The following is a 19,793-nucleotide window of genomic DNA, read 5'->3' as shown; positions in this document are numbered from 1 at the left end:
TTTATGTAAATTGCAAATTTATTTTTCAAATGTGATCCTCGGTCCTAAACCTAAGATTTATGTTAGTATAGATAAAGTAGAGATTATATAGCGCTTGGAGTGGAGAAAATTATCTTACAAATCTAACTCATATTATGAATGTGAATGTATAGATGAATGAATGAAGGTATCTCCGGAACGGCTGCATGGATCTTGCTGAAATTTGGCATAGATGTAGAACACAGTCTGGAAGAATACATAGGCTACTTACTAAGTATGTTTTTAATTCCGCACGAAAGGAGTCGCGGGCGATAGCTAGTCTGTTATAAGAGAAATTAAATTAAGATACATGCCTAATCACAATATCGTACAGTTACAACTGAAATGAAACATTCTGGTCAATAGTTTTTCAAATGAATATCTCTATTTGTATTACGTCGAATGTTCTTTTGTCTGAACTAAATGTATGTGGTGTCTGCTAGCGAATTGTTTGAACTATCCAATTAATAGTAGCATCAAAACTTATAATTTGGCATATTTGTAACAAGGCGTAGAACTGTTATTTTTAATTACGATAACCGTTATATTAAGCTGCTTTATATTATGTTAGATGTAAGGCTGCGTGTTGCATTAACGGGAGCAGTAATAAGTAACGTAATTTTAATTTATGAATACTGTTACGTATACAACTTCGGAGTTGAATTTTATCTCGTTTACCAACAAATATTTTTATCTCATCTCTCATAACGTTAGATTACTTAGAAATATAACTTTAGGACATGAACCTAAAAAGATTGCAAGAAAAATTAAATGACTTATCGTATAACATTCTTGTCGATAGAGGTATATTGGCAATAGGACCGTTTTTTGTCAAATGTATTTTGTTTATATTAAAATTTTTTGGTTGTATTTTATTTTTTTTACTAAATATAAGCAGATACTAACATTATTGACTATTATAGTATCAAAAACATAATAAATCTTACCTCTTTCCAGTTGTATGGATAAAATACATAATGTAAAAGACAATGTATGGAGGTTGAAATCAATACAAAAGTATAATTCGTGCATTGCACTAAATGGTCAAGTGTTTCTCGGTATGTTAACGCAATCCGAGTATCAATACGACGTCCATCACTCCATTGACCTTATAACAAAGAATCGTTATTCCATAACAATGCATCGCAACTTGGAATACCGTTTTTGCAGACATTACGTAAATGTTTGTTATTTCATACGGAACGAATTCTTGATGAAAAGAAAAGATTAAGTATTTTAGATTTACTGAAATACCATTTCATTCGGTATTTTCAATTTATAGATACGACTCCGTTTTATATTCCGAGTTTTAAAATTCCATTAAAAATATGAAAGCAAAGAGATTGCAAGGTCCCGATTGTAAGTATTTTTAACAAATAAAGTGAGTACAGACAACACAGAAATGCTGCAGAAATTAATACAAATAACAATAACATGGCAGTCAAGCCAATGTGCTTAGGGTTGGCCGGCAGAGGTGACAGAATTTTATTTGGCGTCTCTTTCAATTTGGTAGGTCAAAGTATTCTAATATTACCTTTTAGGGATGACAGCATTAATATCGAACTTTTTTTAAACTAGTTTTCGCTCGCTACTTTCTCAGTGTGGAATTAAAAACAAGCCTATATTCCAACATAAGGTATCTTCCAGTAAAAGTCAAAATCTGTCCAGACGTTACCCGGAACAAATCTGCAAAGAGATTAAAATTTTCAAAATTATTTTTCATTTTAAACAACGCAAATACATCAAGTTCACGTAATATGATTTTTTATAGTACAAAAAGACACTCTAATTTATTATTATTAATTGTATACATAAAAAAACACAACTGGATTTATCATCGTGGATGGGGTCACAGCGATGTGTCCCGAAGACAGACAGAAGTTCGCCGTCGGAGTGTTTCATAGCAAACACAGTAGTGTGCAATGCTAAGCTCTACCATGCATGTACTTACTTTGTTTGTTCTGAAATATTCTATACTCCATCATAATGAAGATGTACTGTCGCCGGAGATCCAGAAGCGAGGTTGATTTAGGGTAATGTATAAACAACAAGAATGTTATGTACAGTATAAGTTTAATTCTATATGTAACGTTTTTGTTGTCTTAAATTGCTCTCCACTAACCTTGTTGAAGATGAGAAGAAAGAAGAAATATCAAGATGTTTAAATTTGATTTTGTCATAGATTGTTAAGTACTGTAAACAAATTTTTAACCAATATTTAAATATGAAATTTGATATTTTATAGATAACTCAAATAGGCACAAGAATAGTATGGTAAAAAATTTAACGCAAAAGGTAGACATCTATGGTTGAAGCTTCACTACTTAGCATTTATCTAGCGATAGTTTTTACTCTATAAAAGTCTAAATAACATAATTATGTATGAAAAAATCAGACTTACCGCAGAATAAGTTCAGAGCAAATAAACGCATAATCAGTCCAAATAAAAAAGACCGTTTTAGAACAATTTTTTAGGATAAATTAAATCTGCGAAGCTATAAACGTCTATGTAAGTATTTGAATCTGTTATGTCCATTGAATAATGTGTAAAATAATTTTATATGTATTATACACAATGTTTCAGATGTATTACAGAGATTTATGTTTCCCCTATAAGAAGAAGTACATGGTATACTGGAAGACGAAAATTACTACAACTTTTTTTTTATATTACTAAGGTGGTAAACGAGCGAGCGGCCACCTGAAGTCGCTGAAATAGCGAAGTGACCGTTGCCCATAGACATACGAAATTGCGTATGCGATGCCAACCTTTAATGGACGGGGGAGAGAATGCACAAAAAGAAAATATTTTCCCTTTCCATGCATCCTCTTATCCGGAAAGTCCCTTATAAGAAAAAGGGTGGGAAGGTAAAGAGGACTAAATTAGGCCTCCGGGACGCACACTCATCAAACGAAACGCGGAATTGCTTACACTTCACACACTGCGAAGCTGATGTTAAAGCGGGCTGTACCACTGTTAAAACAACTGAATAAATAGTTTAAATTTATTTCTCAAGTGACATATTTCTAAAGATTCTATTCATACATAGATTTTTCAAGACCGTTATTTGTAAACCAATCTATTATAAGTTGTCTATGATACTCATCCTTTGTTTTTGGTCGGGGCATAGAAATATTCCGTTTGACGTTTTCTATTTGATATTCCAGGTTACAAGGTCGAATGGCCTCTTGTCCCGCTTGATGGAACCACTTGTTTGAAACTAAAAAAAGGTAAATTTTTGATGAAGAAAAAATTATCATTTGATATTAAATTAATAAACCTCGAAGACATGTTTAGATATTTTTATATACCAGAATGTGGCAAACAATAGAACAATTACTTTGCATCGATAAAATAGCGAAGTGACCTCTTCTCAGTCATCTGGATTAGGCCGAAATGCAAACATATACTATTACCATATTTTATGTTATTTTGAATCATTAGACAAAGAAGACAATACTTAAGTAAATTTATTTTTAATTAGAACGCCATGCCATATTTAGAACAGTCTCGAAGTTAGCATCTGTCGCATGTACTCGCCGGGGAAGTGACCCGATCAAGCGAGAGATTGCTGTTACGGCATCATATTAGCTTCACTTTTTGTGTGGAACTTAATTGTTTCCTTTTATTCTAGTCGTATACTCACTCCACTTGGAGCCGCGCAGCACGGGGCAGGCGGCGTGGCGCGTCGTGATGTCACCCTCACCAGACGGGTGCAGGTTCAACCAGTATAACGCCGCATTCTTCACCGGGAACACGGTTAAACCCAGCTCCGTGAACACAGTAGCGCCCCCTTCTGTCACCTCTGACATCTAAAAGTTGTATAAAATGTAGACAATTATAATTGATTTTTATTTTTCCTTGGATTTTATTTTTTATAATTTTGTTTTCTTTTCTACTTATTTAATACGTTCGAAAAATTCGTCAATATTATTTAACAATTTACAATCCGCACAACTGGTGATAAGATAATATAATGCTAAAATATGGAATCTTAGAGTAGTACAAGGGTTATCAAATAATTTTAAAATAATACGTAAGAAGTTGTGTTTACTATTTGATAGTATTTTTATAGTTAAATACGACTTAGGCGATTGCACTAAAAAGTATTATACGCGTTATATACTCACATAGAATATTGTAGTTGCTATTCTGTTTCCATATTCTTTCATTTTGGGTAAATCAGGCTCAGTGTCGGACTGTTGGATAATTTTCAAACATTTTATTAAAAAGAAATAAACAAGATAAACAATTTATGAAATAAAATGCAAATTGTTGGCACCAGGAGTACCTTTTGCCACTATTGGTTATTGGGTTGTCTTTATTACCTCACTACTAGACATATTAGGCTGAGAATTATATGTTAATTCGCTCTTCATATCCACTTCTAGTTCAAACGATTCGTTAAACAGAATAAATACCAAGAAAAAATCAAAATGTGGTGAGAAATGTCCGCCGAGGCCATAGTTGACGATCTGCAAGGGCTCCGCGCTGGCCGTGCTGAAGCCGGTGAAGTAAGCTGCACGACGCGATACACGCGCCGCCACTGACGAGTCAACGTCGTACAGCCATGCCGTCTTGCTGATGCGGTACTTTGCGATCGTGTCATTCGTGAAATCAGAATAACCTGCCACTTCTGATCGTTTGAGCTGTGTGTGGGAACAAATATATTTTGATCGAAATTTAGTTTAACTTATCTTACCTAATATAATAAATAAAAAAGTTTAGATGGATGAATGGAAAGATTTGTTAGAAAATATCTCCGAAACGGTTCAAGAGATCTTGATGAAATTTGGAGCAGATGTAAAAGATAGTCTGGATGAACATTTAGGCTAAGTACTTGTTGAGTATTCTTTTCAATTCCACGCGTACGGAGTCGCGGGCGACATCTAGCTAGCAACTAAATTGACTAGTTTCAGCGGAGCTAGACAAAGTGCATTCAGAAGCGATTCGATAACAAACTTCAAAAATCTATATAAATATTTAGTGATTGTCGCGCCTCAGTTCCTTACATTTTTGAAGTTCGTTATGGAATCGCTTCGAAGCGAATTCATTTTGTCTTACTCTCGACCCCCTTCGGACGTACTATATGATGAATGATTTCTAGACTTCTTTTTAACTTTAATCAATTTATGATTTTATCAGACGGAATGATTACTCTTTCTTACTCTCTCTTTCGATAGGATCTTCAATTGTTCGATCTCTTCGTCGCTGATTACGTTGTAAAAGACGAACACGTCGGGTTCTATGTACAATTGCTCCGTCTTGATCGGTGCCAACTTCAGGAATGGATGAGTGTCTGTTAGGTAACTGCACTTTAATCTGGGAAGCGAATCATTGTTAAATATTTTATAAAGTTGCATGTCTATTTTCTTTTGTTTTAAATGTGACACAATCATCCCACGTGATTATTGCTTAGAAAGTGAATACGTGAAACAGTATACAGATTATGGTAGATTGTGAGCTCGAATTATATTTAGGAACTTATAAGAATGTGTACCTCTTTGTAACTTCTGTAGGCAAATCTATTTCCCCGCGACAAAGTGCTTCGTATACAAACTGTTCCTTAATGAAATACCTTTGATATTCTTCACTGCCTTCATCATCCTCCTCCTTCAATTCAATTTAAACATTTATGAGTACGGAACCAAAGTTAGTAAACTGATGAATCATCATCAGCTCTACCCTAAGTTAGAGGTGACTTGGCTATATTCAACCACGCTGGCCAAGTGCTGGTTGGTTGACTTCACACATATCTTTGAATTTCTTCTCAGATATCTGCAGGTTGCATCACGATGTTTTCCTTCACCGTAAGAACGTCGGATAAATGTACATATGTAAATCGGAAATCGAAAAACACATTAGTACATGGCAGGATTCGAAGCCAGGACGTGCAGATTGCAAGTACTTGACCACTGAGCCAACTGATGAATAGTGTTTTTATTATTATAAACCAAATAAAAAGTATAGTACTGTTAAGATTTTAAGATATAATATTTAAATAATGTTATTAAAAAAAGATAGCTCTGAGTTTATATGTTTTGTACGGACTATTTTCACAGAAACAATGCTAACTATAAAAAGAAATCTTGAAAAGTTCTACTATAAATTAAAAGAGGACGCATACCAATATGAATACGTTATCATATTAGCTACCCAGTTTAATTTATTTTTTAATTGCTAATGTAATTTGTTATGTACACTTACACTGGTGTCTTCCGTAATAGGTATTTCTTCCAACATCTCAATACTTTCCAGCGCACTTATAGAATCTTCAATTTTAATTGCATATTCCTTATCAATATTTAATATTTGCTTAGTCGATTTAAATACAGTTTTGGCATTATCTGTAAATATTTTATTATACTATTTTATAAAAGATTATTCCATTTTTATGTGTAGTTGTATTCTTTAATTCAATTAAGATAAAAGTAAAATCCGATCAGCGCGTCTCTCTCTATCAATTAGGTTAAAAGCCCAGCGACCTATATAAGCTATCGATTTGCGTTGCAAACTTTGTAGGCACTTATTCAATTGTAAATCACAGACTACTTTTATCATTGTAATAAATGCAAATGTTAAGATGGATGGATGTCTCCGATACTACTGGGTTTCCCTGAAATTTGGCATAGATGTAGAACATAGTTTGGAAAAACATATAAGTCGCTGGCGACATCTATTAAGTTATAATAATGATTATAATAACGTCCAAGGACATTATGTAAATTTATCAGTAAACGAGATAAATGTCGTATCTTCATAATTCATTTCCAATTAGGATTGTTTTATTCATAACCTAAAAATACAGACCCGCGTAGTATAAAGCATAACTAATATAATTAAGGATGTCAATCTCCGAAACTCCGTACGTTTCATTTTCCCTCTTGTATTTCCGAAGCGCTTCTATAAACCATTCTAGTGAATGCTTAAACTTTTTATGTTGATAAAGTGTTTGGCCAAGTTTGAAACAGTCGTTTACCGTCATCGGAATACTGTAAATGTAATAAATATATTTTGTAACAAATAATGTTAGATTAGATGCTTTAAAATCGTTTGAGTTCCATAAGATTTAAAGATCATAACATTGTTAGATTAACTTTTAAAATGGTTAATGTTTCTTGTTATAACACGTAACTTAATTTTATTTTAAGACATAAATTTGTAGTGGCAGTGAACGTGTTGAAGAAAATTATTTTACACAGTAAGATTTAATTTTATTGCCATTATATGAATACGAATTATGATCGAATTTCGACCAAGGACTGACCATTAATATGTATATAATATGCTGTTTACTAAAATAAAAGCAAATGTTTGGATGGATGGATGATTGTTACAAGATATATCTAGAACGGTTGCATAGATCTTGCTGAAATTTGGCATAGATGTTATATGTCTCATAGTCTCTAAGAACACATAAGTTACTCATTAAGTTTTTATTTTTAATTCCGTGCGTGTGGCGGGCGACAGCTAGTTATTATACAAGTAGAAATATTACCCAAATGATTCATTATTAAGTCTTTTTTCAGCGAGTTTGGTGACATTGAGTGCGTAAGTACTTTGAAGTCTCGAGAGCGCCAACGCTGAACCAATAAGATCCTCTATTGTAGGATAAACAAGATCTTCATGCCGTAGATTAATTGTGTCGTCTTCTAAATGAATAAATACTATTAACTGCCAAAGTCGTTATATTTAACAGACTTTTATCTGATATTTTATCTACACTAAGGGATGAGCGTCGGTGGCTCAGGGGTCAAGCACTTGACTTGCAATCTGCAGGTCCTGGGTTCGAATCCCGCCATGTACCAATGTGTTGTTCGATTTCCGATTTACATATATACATTTATCCGACGTTCTTACGGTGAAGGAAAACATTGTGATGCAACCTGCATATACCTGAGAAGCAATTCAAAGATATGTGTGAAATCAACCAACCCGCACTGGGCCAGCGTGGTTGATTATGGCCTAGTCACCTTTAACTTAGGGTAGGCTTCGAGCCCCTCGGTGGGGACGTATAGTGAGCTGATGATGAAGGGATGCTAATGTGGCTATTGACTGATTGGGGTAAATAGGATATATTTTTTATTTATTCTGATAATGATAATCATAACACCTGCTTGTGTTATCATTAGGTCTCCAATTTATTTGCAAATATCAGTCATCTATATTATAATCTTGGAAATATTAAATAACTTCTACTCTTATTAGTGTTTTAAGAAGAATTTGTCGTCACTTACTTGTGATATTTTGTATATTTAGTGTGAGATAATCTATATCGGAAGTGAGACGCTTTATCAGAGTGTACGCGTTAACAGGATTCTCCAAATATTCCGAATAATCTTTGGAGGCTAATTTCTTTTCCATTTTGTATATATTCAATTGTCTAAAAGAAGATATTAAAATGAAAGTTGGCGGCAGTTATTATTAACACTTTTGATAAGTTTCGTATGAAAAGTCACGCCAGGCGAGTCGGCAGTGAACGTGTTATAAATTAATTACGTTATTAACGCACAGTTGTCTCAATGATTTAATCTAACGAGATAAGCCAACACAAAATCTGCCACGCTTATAAATTTCTTAGAAATCATTATAGTTAATCAGGCAAAGGCAAGTTAAACTCCTTTTACAGTAGTTTTCAGATATCTAGGCGGCTCTTCAGTTCGCGCGAGTCGCTGCGCAGAACACAATGTTAGGTGTATCGGGATGCGGTGGGAGGCAACTGCGCAGTGCGCTGATCTCCTTGAGCCGCCGAGACATTTGAAAAGAACTGTACTTTTCTACTATACAATATACATTAGTGTGGATTATTAACACGTACGTTATCAAAGTATCAGCACTTTTCTTCTCTTTTTCAATGAAATATTCTAAATCCTCTATGGTCCTGTCTAGAGTGTGGAGCAAGGGCGCAAGTTCCGTTACCGCCGTATACACTTCCGCCTCCGTCCATAGACTTAATTTACAGTAGCAAATTAAAAATAATGATATTTTAAAAAACATTGTCGTAACGAGAACACGTTCACGCTAAAACAAAATTAAAGAAGTGATTTCGTGTGTGAATACTACATATTTTGATTTATAGAAATTTTATGGATTTTGTCGCGCTACTGAGAACAACTAGTAACTCAATGTTTGATACGGGACTTTGAAACCTCTTTATATAATTATATAACCATAAGCGCTATAAAAATCGGTAAACGGTAAAAAGAAGTAAAAAACAAGGGCAATAACATTCATTAAATTGATTTAATACTAAAATAGTATTTATAGTATACGAAATTTAGTTTTATTTTTACTATTAAAAAAATTAATAACCTGATATAAAAAATTAAATAAATAAGGTAGTATATAGCACAGTCAATATTTCAATGTACAACATGTAACGCACATGATTGACTTTGATTTAACGTGAAATTGTTAACAACAGTACTAATATTCACATTGGAGTAAAACATTGCTAGCGATAAATCTTGCGGATGAGGGTTTAAATTAAAAAAAAATGAATGTTTTAACACCAGTGGTCAGTCTTACTTTATTTCTTCTATTTAATATTGAAGGTTTCCCTTTCCTTTTACCTCCTCCTCCCATACAAGAGTTAGGATCTTTTAGCATACTGTTTGAAGCATTTTTATTTATTGGACACTTAACATCGGGTGTGCTTTCGTTTCTTTCTACAACATTATATTTCCACAATCCTCTTTCTTTTAGTTTTTCAATTAGGCAATTTGTAATGCTGATTGTAGGTAAAGCGTAAGCGTGAAATAAGGATGTTTCGCCTTTATTTAATTTGAAAATTCAATCTGTATTATCATCTGTATTTTTCTGATGTTTATGCTTAAAACAATCTTCTGGTATGTATGTGAATCGTAATTTTTTAGGCAATGGTGGGTTCACGAACTAAATTTTCCATCGTAACCATTCAACTGCAGAGTTCCACAAAGACGGTTCGTTACGTGCGATCACTTTCTTCTCTTCTCTTCTATTGTGGCATCTCTCTAACGATATCATTCACAATGAAATAATTAGAATTTCGAATTCGAATTCGAATTTCGAAATGCTGCTTAGTATAACGTTTATTTTTTACAAGAACACGAAGGAATATCTGATAAGATATTGAACGTACTACACCAGTACTCTAGGTTTGGCTTTTATAATTTTCCGCATAACCTCTTCTGGTTGATATTTCAGATTGCAAGGCGCAAGTAATTCTTGACCGAATTGATGGATCCATTTATTTGATACTGAAAAAAATTTGTAATCGTTAATTATCGTTTCGTTATTGTTTATTTATATGCTGAGTACTTACTCCACTTGGAGCCGCGCAGCACGGGGCAGCCGGCGTGACGCATGGCAATGTCAGCCTCGCCCGACGGGTGCAGGTTCATCCAGAATAACGCAGCGTTCTTTACGGGTAATACGCTCAGTCCCAGCTCCAAGAACACAGTGGCGCCCCCCTGCGCTACGTCGGACATCTTAAAAAATACAAATAATCGTTATTATTATACTTTTTTTTTAAATTTTACTTCATTATATCCCAATTCCTAAAAAGTAAGTACAATTGTTCAAAAAAAGTAAACATGAATAATAGATACTTACATACAATATAACTGTAGCTAGCCTCCTGTCGAAGGTACGTTTAAAAGGTATGTCATTTTTCTGAAATAAAATAAAAAAATAAATTTTATACTATAATAAATACTTCTAATTTACAAACGAACCTGCGTTTGAAGTATTACTGTGTTGGGACTTAGCGTACCAATTCAGAATCATAATGTGGTACGTAGTGTCCTCCGATGCCGTAGTTGACGACCTGCAGTTTCTCAGCATATGTCGTGCTTAGTCCAGTAAAGTCTGCAACACGCTGCGACACGCGCGCCACCACAGCCGACTCCTCGTCCTTCAGCCAGGCAAACTTGGCGATACGATAGTCCGACGGTGTCCCTTCTCCCATGGTATTGACGACAGTGGCTCGTTTGAACTGCATGAATACACGAGTAACCACTTAAAACTGGATGAAAACAATATCCTTAAAGGTGATAAAAGCCGTACATATAGATAGCTTGTAAACAATAGTATATATATTATTATGACTGAATGAATATTGCTAGTTCGTTCATGTCCTTACAATATTATTTAAAAATATATACTTATCTTTGTAGTTGTAATAAAAATAGGTATCCATATCTCCAAAAGCTTACATCGATTAACTAAAATATATGGTAATTGGCGGATTGTTTGGAATGGAATGATTGAACTGACCCTGGGTTTGGCCATGGCCTTGATATGCTCGATTTCCTCGTCGCTTATCACCCCATAGTATACAAACACGTCAGGTTCTATGTATACCTGCTCCATCTTTATCGGTGCCAGCTTCAGAAACGGATGGTTTTTCGTCAAATAACTGCATTTAAGACTGGAAATGTTTTTTGGATATTAGGATGAAAATATATGTTTCAAACCCGCATGTTATTCGAATGTTTTACAACTCACCTTCTAACAATTTGACTGGGTAGTTCCATTTCGCCGCGACAAAGGGTTTGGTACATTCTGTTATCCCTTTCTAAATAGGTATCGTCTACATCTTCATCGTCATCCTCTGCGTATTCCATTTCAAGTATCTTTTTCTTTTCTGTCACACTCTTCAAATAATATGGAATGTTATTAAGAGCATGTTTGTTGTTCGGGTCGAGACTTAGAATTTTTGTGGTCCACTCTAAAGCTGTTTGGCCATCATCTAAAAGGAGAAGACAATGTTGATTTCTTTACGAAGGCGAAAAATATAAAAGCTTTAATTTAATATACCTAATAGATAATGCAAATAGCTTATGTACTCCAATATATCGATTTCTGATAAATTGTGAACTTCGTCTTCTTTGTATTTGCGCAGCGCCTCTTGCATCCAGCGCAGAGAGTTGGAGTAGTCGTCGACTATGTAGAGCGTGCGGCCAATTTCGTAGCAGTCACTGGCGCTTAGCGGTGTACTGGGAAACAAAACTGTTTTATTCTAGATTTAAGGAGCACGTACCATACAAATACATTAATAACAATGAAAACCTTACTGGTACTCTAATCTGTAAGCACACATGACATCTGTGTTTTAGATCTTGTCCATAAAATTTTACGATTTCATATGAAAACGCAAACTCATTCATAGGTTTGTCTCCTCAAATTGATATACGTCTTTTCAAATATATTGGCGGCTCAAGGTTATCTGCGCAGTGCGTAGTGACCTACCGTCGCATCCCGCTACACCAAACATTGCGACTTGTAGAACGTTCTGAGCCGCCAAAATATTTGGCAATCTCTGTATTTACCTATAAACGATTCCATTTAATCTCCCCTGTGCCAGTTCTCCTACATCCAGTCGGTACGTATTCTGCAGCCGCGTGAGAGCCTGCACAGTTCCCGTCAGGTCCACCTCGGTTGGATATATCACTTCTGTGCCTTTAGCTGTCTCGTTCCTAACGTATTCTGTAGTATATTCATGTTGTGAACAATGATGTACTTCCCATTTTAATCCAGATATACAAAAATTGAATAGGGTACATTTATGTTTTTAATGGGAAATCAGATATGAATCTGACTTACAAGTATCTATAATAACATATCGACAAATATTTACCTGTTCCATTTTTTATTTTGTTTTCTATAAAATCTAAATCTATAGTAAGTCTTTTGATGAGAGTGAACGCGTTGATGGGATTGCCCAAATAGTTTTCGACGTCCGCCATCGCCATCTCGTGTTCTTTTCTGTACATATTTAACTGTCTGAAATATTAAAAATCATATAAACTGTGTCACTCCAGACAAGAATCTCCATTTGATTAGTGATAGGTTTACTTCTTTAAAACAGCAAGTCTTTTCTCTTCTTTTTGAATATAAGCGTCCAGGTCATCGATGATAATTTTGTGGGTCACTAATAGCTGTTCCATGTCCGATATTGCAGTGAACAGCTCGGCGCACGTCCATACCCAACAGTCGAAGAATAGCGCGATGCAAATGAGATATAGCGTATGCCTGTTATGCATTTGGACGCCGACAAAAAAAATTAAAGACATGAAATCCCAAAAACAAAATTAGAAGATCACACACAACAAACAGATGATAGAAATTATTATACGCAAAAGGGTACACAATTCCATCTGTATAACTTATTGAATTTCTTGTATACACTAATTTTGTCGGGAAGAAAAATAATAGAAAATGGCGGGAAACAATTTCAACCTTAACCTATTTATAACTACAACTTTTCACTGATAAAATTGAGAACAACTTTACCCCGATGTGGTTTGTAAAGTGTTTACCTCGGCAGTGGGTTATTACCTTGTTGCCGTCACCTCTACTAAGAACTATATGTAAACGTAAATTATCTGTAAAGAAGACAGTTTTCAAACATTTAAGTATAACAATTTGCTGGCAGACATTCTTCGTGGAAAGCAACGGGGTAAAAGCAGAAATACAAACTTACCATTATTAATTAAAGATTATCTTACATATAAAATTCTCGTGTCACAATTTTCGTTCCCATACTCCTCCAAAGCGGCTTGGCCGATTCTTATGAAATTTTGTGAGCATATTGAGTAGGTCTGAGAATCGGCTAACATCTATTTTTAATCCCGCGCGAACGGAGTCGCGGGCGACAGCTAGTTTTCTATAAAGGCACAAAACTCATATAGTAATATGGGGGAATCATTTCATTTACTACCGACTAACAACAATCACGGCAAAGGTAAATAATACTATTTAGATAAATAAAAAAAATCTTTTGTAACACAACGTTTAATTCTAAAAAAATGTTACGCGCTATTCTTTTGCTCTGGGCTTGGCTTTAATAATTTTCCGCATAACCTCTTCTCGTTGGTATTCCAGATTGCACGGCGCAAGAAATTCTTGGCCGCTTTCGTGGATCCATTTATTCGATACTAAAAACAAATATCAAATACATTTTGTAAATATATATCACAGAAAAATATGGCTCAAAAATAAATACAAATAACTAAGGCAATTAAACCAAGTTGAAATATTGCTCGTTCAAAAACAGCAGTACATCAGTTAAATTGCTCGCTTATACCTTTTTCCATAAAGAACATTGCCAGACTTTTAGTCTGTAACTTCATATATTTCAATTCTGCGTCTGTATGTGGTCGCCAATGTTGAAACCTTTGGCACATTGATCAATCTAACAGCTGATAGCTCACCCCACTTGGAGCCGCGCAGCACGGGGCAGGCGGCGTGCCGCGTCGAGAGGTCGCCCTCACCGGACGGGTGCAGGTTCAACCAGACCAGGGCGGAGCTCTTCACTGGGAACACGCTCAGTCCCAGCTGCGTGAACACAGTGGCGCCCCCCTGCGCCACCTCCGACATCTCAACAAGTACAAATAGTGTTAAAGCATTTGCCAAAATACTATGGGAATAAAGACTTTTGTAGACATTATACATACATAGAATAAAACTGTAGCTATTCTGTTGCCGTCGGCAGATTCATAAGGTAAGTCGGTTTTCTGTAAAAACATAATTGTACTTTTTCGTGTTCGTGCTGAATTAAAAAAACTCAATTAGAAGCCTTTGTGTCCTTTCATGCTATGATCTTCCAGAAGTTCTGGAAATAGGTATCTTCTAGAAAATATCCATCTATTAATCCATCTAAACATTCTCATTTATAGAAAAGCAAGACAAGGCGAGCAAAATATGTGACAGAGGTTAAAAGTTTTTCATGTGACATACCAAAGTAAAATCATAATGGGAATCGTAATGTCCTCCGATGCCGTAGTTGACAACCTGCAGCAGCTCGGCGGAGGCCATGGTAAGACCGGTGAAGTCCGCAACACGCTGTGAAACGCGCGCTACCACTTCTGATTCCTCATCTGTCAACCACGCAGATTTACTGATGCGGTAGTCCGCTGACATAACCCCTCCATTCGCACTGCGGACCGTGGCACGTTTGAACTGCAATACATATATGACTTTATAAAACAACAATATAATTCACTACCGTAACCCAAAGGGGTATGCAGAAACCTCGGACCTCTCGCTATACGCAACTAAAGAAATTATAGGGAAAGTGTATTTGACGCAAGAGTGGAGACATAGATAAAGGTTAACATACTTTTATTACAACATTGACGTCCATAATATCCATCACCGGCGGTCAAAAGGTTAAAAACTTATGTAAATAAACAGTGTCTGCTTGTTTTTTTTTAGTAATACAGTTTATTTCTACAAAGGAACTGACCCTGGGCTTGGCCATATCCTTGATGCACTTGATCTCCTCGTCGCTCATCACCCCATGGTACACGAACACGTCAGGCGCTATGTATATTTGTTCCCTCTTTATTGGAGCCAGCTTCAGAAATGGATGATTTTTCGTCAAATAACTGCATTTAAGTCTGTATTTGGAAGAAAAGAAAGTAAATTTGAACAAAAATCTGTACGATATTTCACTAAAGTCATTATAATAATACTGTTTAATGGCATACAACTTACTTTCTACTTATTTGACTCGGCACAATCATCTCACCCCGGCAAAGTGCTTCGTATACTTTTTTCTCTTTCTGTAAAAATGTTTCTTCTTCGACCATCACCTAAACGAAAATATAATAAGATGAAAACATTTCCAAATAACACTTATAGAAATCATAGCAATAATTTAATTAGTTTGCCTTCTTTTATAATAAAATGACGTATAAGGCTTTTCAAATATCTTAGCAGCCCACGGTCATCGGCGCGCTGCGCTTTGCTACTTTTCGCTCCGCTACTTATAAAATTGTGTTTTGCACAGCGACTCGTACGATTTTCCGAGCCGCCAAAATATTTGACAACTACTATACCAAATAATTATTAAGATGGTATAAGTTAAACTTGCCTCAGTGTTATTATTTTGAAGCCTCGCTTTCTTTTCTGCTACACTCTTAAGGTAAAATGGAATATTGCTCAGTGCGCGTTGATGGTTTGGATCGATGCTAAAAAGTTTTGTGGTCCATTCTAAAGCTTTTTGACCATCATCTGAAAGGTAATGGAAAATATAATCTTACTTTTTACTAATATTACAAATGCGAAGTTTGTTTTGTTGGATGTATGGTTGTTTGAAACAGAGATATATTAGTCTGGAATAGCGCATAGGTAAATTTTTTTTTAATCCTATGCGTTCGTAATTATGAGCGACAACCAGGTTACTTAAAATACGAAAAACCAAAAGGGATAATTTGATGGATTTCACTCTTTAACTATACCTAAGAGGTAAAACAAATAGCTTATGTATTCCAAAATATCGACTTCTGTAAAGTTGTAGTCTTCATTTTCCTCCTTGTATTTGACAAGCGACTCTTCCATCCAGCGAAGAGAGTTTTTGTAATCTTTGACATTGTACAGTATACGACCGAGCTCGTAGCAATCACTGGCAGTTAGTGGTGTTCTGGAGATCATAAAACTATTAAGTAATAAAAAAAATAAACCCACCTTATTATAAATTTATCGAATGACGTCACCTTTACAAAAACGGTTCAGTTGCAGGTCGTCACATAGTATACAAACTTACAAACATATTTACAGATTCGTAACAAACATTAGGAAAGAAAGAAACACGTTTATTAACACACAGATACAAGCGAAAAATACACACAACACAGATTTATAACAACGCATATGCAATTGCGTATGTCTATGCGCAACGGTCACTTCGCTATATCAGCGATTTCAAGTGGCCGCTCGCTAGTTTTCCACCTTTGATTTTAAAAAAAATATTTTAGCGATATTAGGATGGTGGCTTACTTTTGGCTATTTCGCATAAGGAATAACAAATATTAATCATATTATTAAATACAGCACATTATGAAAGCTAATTTATTGGAGTTATTTAAACTTCCTTTGGGGTATAAACAATATATATTAATATATTTAATGTTAGCACAAGTGAAAAATATGTTTGACTTACGAAACCGCTGGTTGGCTGACTCCGCTGAAAACGACATTGAGACAAATCATGTTGAAAAATTAAAAAAAAACTTCTGAATTGGATGAAATGAAAAATAATCATGTTGCATAGAACTAAAAGGGCACTTTAAAAATATGCATTAACATTATTTTATCTTTTACAAAATTATTACTTTTATCAAACTATTTTTTAAAAATAGAACATTTGTAAATAGTAAGAAAGAATTAAAATAAATTCATAATATTTATGGTTATGGTTTACCAACAAATATTCAGTATTGTTTAGAATAAATAAATTCCTTTTTATAGGTTCAAAATGATAATTACCTGTAAATGATTCCATTCAACCTTCCCTGTGCCAGTTCTTTTATATCGAGTTGATATGTGTTTTGCAGCCGAGTAAGAGCCTGCGCAGCTCCAGTCAGGTCCTCATCGGTGGGATATCTCACATTTATGATGTTTGATGTCTCGTTCCCAACGAACGCTGCAATGTTTCCATACAATGCCTTTTATCCTAAGTAAGGTCAGACGAGGCCTATGATATTGTGGTTGTCTTGGACCACACAACAGAATTCTTTCCACAAATAAAGATTCCCTATTATCTCTTATTATCCTAAGTTTGTAAGTAAGGAGCGTCGGTGGCTCAGGAGCAAGCACTTAACTTGCAATCTGCAGGTCCTGGGTTCGAATCCCGCCATGTACCAATGTGTTTTTCGATTTCCGATTTACATATGTACATTTATCCGACGTTCTTACGATGAAGGAAACCATCGTGGTGCAACCTGCACATATCTGAGAAGAAATTCAAAGATATGTGTGAAGTCAACCAACCCGCACTGGGCCAGCGTGGTTGACCTAATCAACCTTAACTTAGGGTAGGCTCCGAGACCCTCGGTAGGGACGTATAGTGAGCTGATGATGATGATCCTAAGTTTAAAAAAATATTATGAGGTATGACGTATCTAATTATATTACCACTGGAAGTTCTTTGTCATTTTAACATAATTTATTGCATTGTTATATTAAAATAATATTTTTTCAAGGTCAACGCGTGTTTAAACGCAATAAACACTTGCTGCGCAAACTTATTATAGATGTAACAACTGTTTAGAATGTTTGTATGATATCCCATATCAACGTAAACCACTTATGTAATTGGAATAATTTTGAAACAATTGTGTTTGCGTATGTATGATGGTAAATCAATAGTGTATTTTACAATATTCCTTTACAAGTCGAGGTTATAACTAGTTTTAGAAATGTACATTTCTTAAAAGTAGGTATCCTTGCTTTGCTAATATATTTTTTCAAGTTCACAACTAGTAAATAAAATTATACAATTAAAAATGATACGCCTTACCTGTGCCGAGTTTAATTCTATTTTGTATAAAATTAAAGTCTGTAGTGAGTCGCTTGATGAGAGTGAAAGCGTTGATGGGATTGCCCAAATAGTTGTCTATGTCCGCCATCGCCATCTCGTGTTCTCTGTTGTACGCATTTATTTGCCTAAAACATTCATGACCTTGTGGTCTTCCACGTGGTTCCACACAAATACGTGGTTGTCCACGAAATGTCAGTATTTGCTTACATTAATTCAATAATACCAATGAGAAATCAGATTTAAATTAAGGATTAGAATTTTAAAGTGCGTGACGCCGGTTCACGAGGTGGTCCTTGTTCACTTTTAGGATCGACTAAACTTACTTTTTTAAAACACCAAGTCTTTTCTCTTCTTTTTGAACATAATCATTCAAGTCATCGATAATTTTTTTCTGGGTCTCCAGTAACGGTTCTAAGTCTGATATCGCAGTAAAAAGCTCGGCACTTGTCCATGCCCACCAGTCCATGGCAAGGACGATGCAAGCGACGTACAGCATAGGTTTGTGATGCATTTTTATACCGTCGCTGAAACAACAGACAAATCTATCTTACTATTATTATAAATGTGAATGTTTAGATGGATGGATGTTTGTTAGAAGGTACCTCCAGATCACCTCAATAGATATTGATGAAAATTAGCATAGATCAAGAACAAACTCTGCATGAACTCTTTCCGTCCAACTTCCGTCGACTTCCGATGCTGACTCTCAAGGTGCAGACTTCCTTCCCTTGCCCCCGCCACAAGCCCAGCGCCCGGTTGAGTTTGAGAGATTTTAAAGTACCCACATTTGTGGGGAAGATAAAAATGAGTCTAGGTACCTACGTTAAACCGCGTATTTAATTCAAATTTATAGTCCGTCATCTTCAATGCATCCGCATCGCTATTTGTCATATTTTTTAATTTATATCGTAAGTTTAATTTTAAAAAAATTATTCACCATCAAGAAAAATATGAAATCTAAATGCCAATTTACAGCTCGATAAAAAATAAAAACGTGAATAATACTACAGTAAAAAATTAAGTAGTAATTTTTACAACAATATAATATTTTATGGGAATTTTTAATATGTAAAACGTGTTTACCTTGTCGATAGGTTACCACACGGCGCGTCGCCTCACACTGTACTGATGAGCCTTAAAAAAAAACTTTTTAAACACCTTGTTACATATTTGTCATTATCTTCGCAGATACACGCAGCCTCAAGGCCTAATTATTTTTTTTCTCCGAATCTTGTTAAAATTTGATATGTAGAACATAGTCTATAAGAACAAATAGGCTACTAAATAAGTTTTTTTTTAATTACGAGGACGGAGTCGTGAGCTAAAGGTATTCTGAAATAAGAAAATTATAAAATTTAAAACATTTATTTGAAGGAATGATGTTTCATTTATTCCGTTAATAGCATATCTTATTTACTCTAGGTCTCCACTGTTGCAACATTCGTATTATTATTCTGTAAAAACACT

At 35.0% G+C, this 19,793-nt stretch overlaps 3 protein-coding genes across 3 annotated transcripts; all 3 read right to left on the bottom strand.

The window, feature by feature from the left end:
• Positions 1 to 3,009: 3,009 nt before the first annotated feature.
• LOC106127859 (prolyl 4-hydroxylase subunit alpha-2-like) lies at positions 3,010 to 9,710 on the bottom strand. The gene is made up of 12 exons (XM_013326145.1): positions 9,548 to 9,710; positions 8,838 to 9,040; positions 8,257 to 8,402; positions 7,518 to 7,671; positions 6,830 to 7,011; positions 6,227 to 6,366; positions 5,520 to 5,632; positions 5,188 to 5,341; positions 4,441 to 4,668; positions 4,150 to 4,218; positions 3,666 to 3,831; positions 3,010 to 3,239 (listed from the first exon to the last, which is right to left on the bottom strand). Exons 1-12 carry the CDS (start codon positions 9,626 to 9,628, stop codon positions 3,055 to 3,057), a joined length of 1,821 nt encoding a protein of 606 aa, XP_013181599.1. The 5' UTR covers positions 9,629 to 9,710; the 3' UTR covers positions 3,010 to 3,054.
• Positions 9,711 to 10,080: 370 nt separating this feature from the next.
• Positions 10,081 to 13,424, bottom strand: LOC106127860 (prolyl 4-hydroxylase subunit alpha-1-like). Its single transcript, XM_013326146.1, has 10 exons — positions 12,857 to 13,424; positions 12,639 to 12,784; positions 12,331 to 12,487; positions 11,819 to 11,997; positions 11,507 to 11,750; positions 11,276 to 11,429; positions 10,773 to 10,994; positions 10,613 to 10,672; positions 10,323 to 10,488; positions 10,081 to 10,257 (listed from the first exon to the last, which is right to left on the bottom strand). The coding sequence occupies exons 1-10, from the start codon at positions 13,072 to 13,074 to the stop codon at positions 10,139 to 10,141; spliced, it is 1,665 nt and encodes a 554-aa protein (XP_013181600.1). The 5' UTR covers positions 13,075 to 13,424; the 3' UTR covers positions 10,081 to 10,138.
• Positions 13,425 to 13,782: 358 nt separating this feature from the next.
• LOC106124513 (prolyl 4-hydroxylase subunit alpha-1-like) lies at positions 13,783 to 19,480 on the bottom strand. The gene is made up of 13 exons (XM_013321251.1): positions 19,410 to 19,480; positions 18,650 to 18,850; positions 18,306 to 18,451; positions 17,273 to 17,429; positions 16,947 to 16,970; positions 16,246 to 16,427; positions 15,879 to 16,018; positions 15,500 to 15,597; positions 15,249 to 15,402; positions 14,741 to 14,962; positions 14,458 to 14,517; positions 14,215 to 14,380; positions 13,783 to 13,938 (listed from the first exon to the last, which is right to left on the bottom strand). The coding sequence occupies exons 2-13, from the start codon at positions 18,835 to 18,837 to the stop codon at positions 13,820 to 13,822; spliced, it is 1,656 nt and encodes a 551-aa protein (XP_013176705.1). The 5' UTR covers positions 18,838 to 18,850; positions 19,410 to 19,480; the 3' UTR covers positions 13,783 to 13,819.
• Between the last annotated feature and the right edge of the window lie 313 nt (positions 19,481 to 19,793).

Source organism: Papilio xuthus, unplaced genomic scaffold (assembly GCF_000836235.2).
Source record: "Papilio xuthus unplaced genomic scaffold, Pxut_1.1 DF828952.1, whole genome shotgun sequence".
NCBI lineage: Eukaryota > Metazoa > Arthropoda > Insecta > Lepidoptera > Papilionidae > Papilio > Papilio xuthus.
This window is presented reverse-complemented; position numbering and strand designations above follow the sequence as displayed.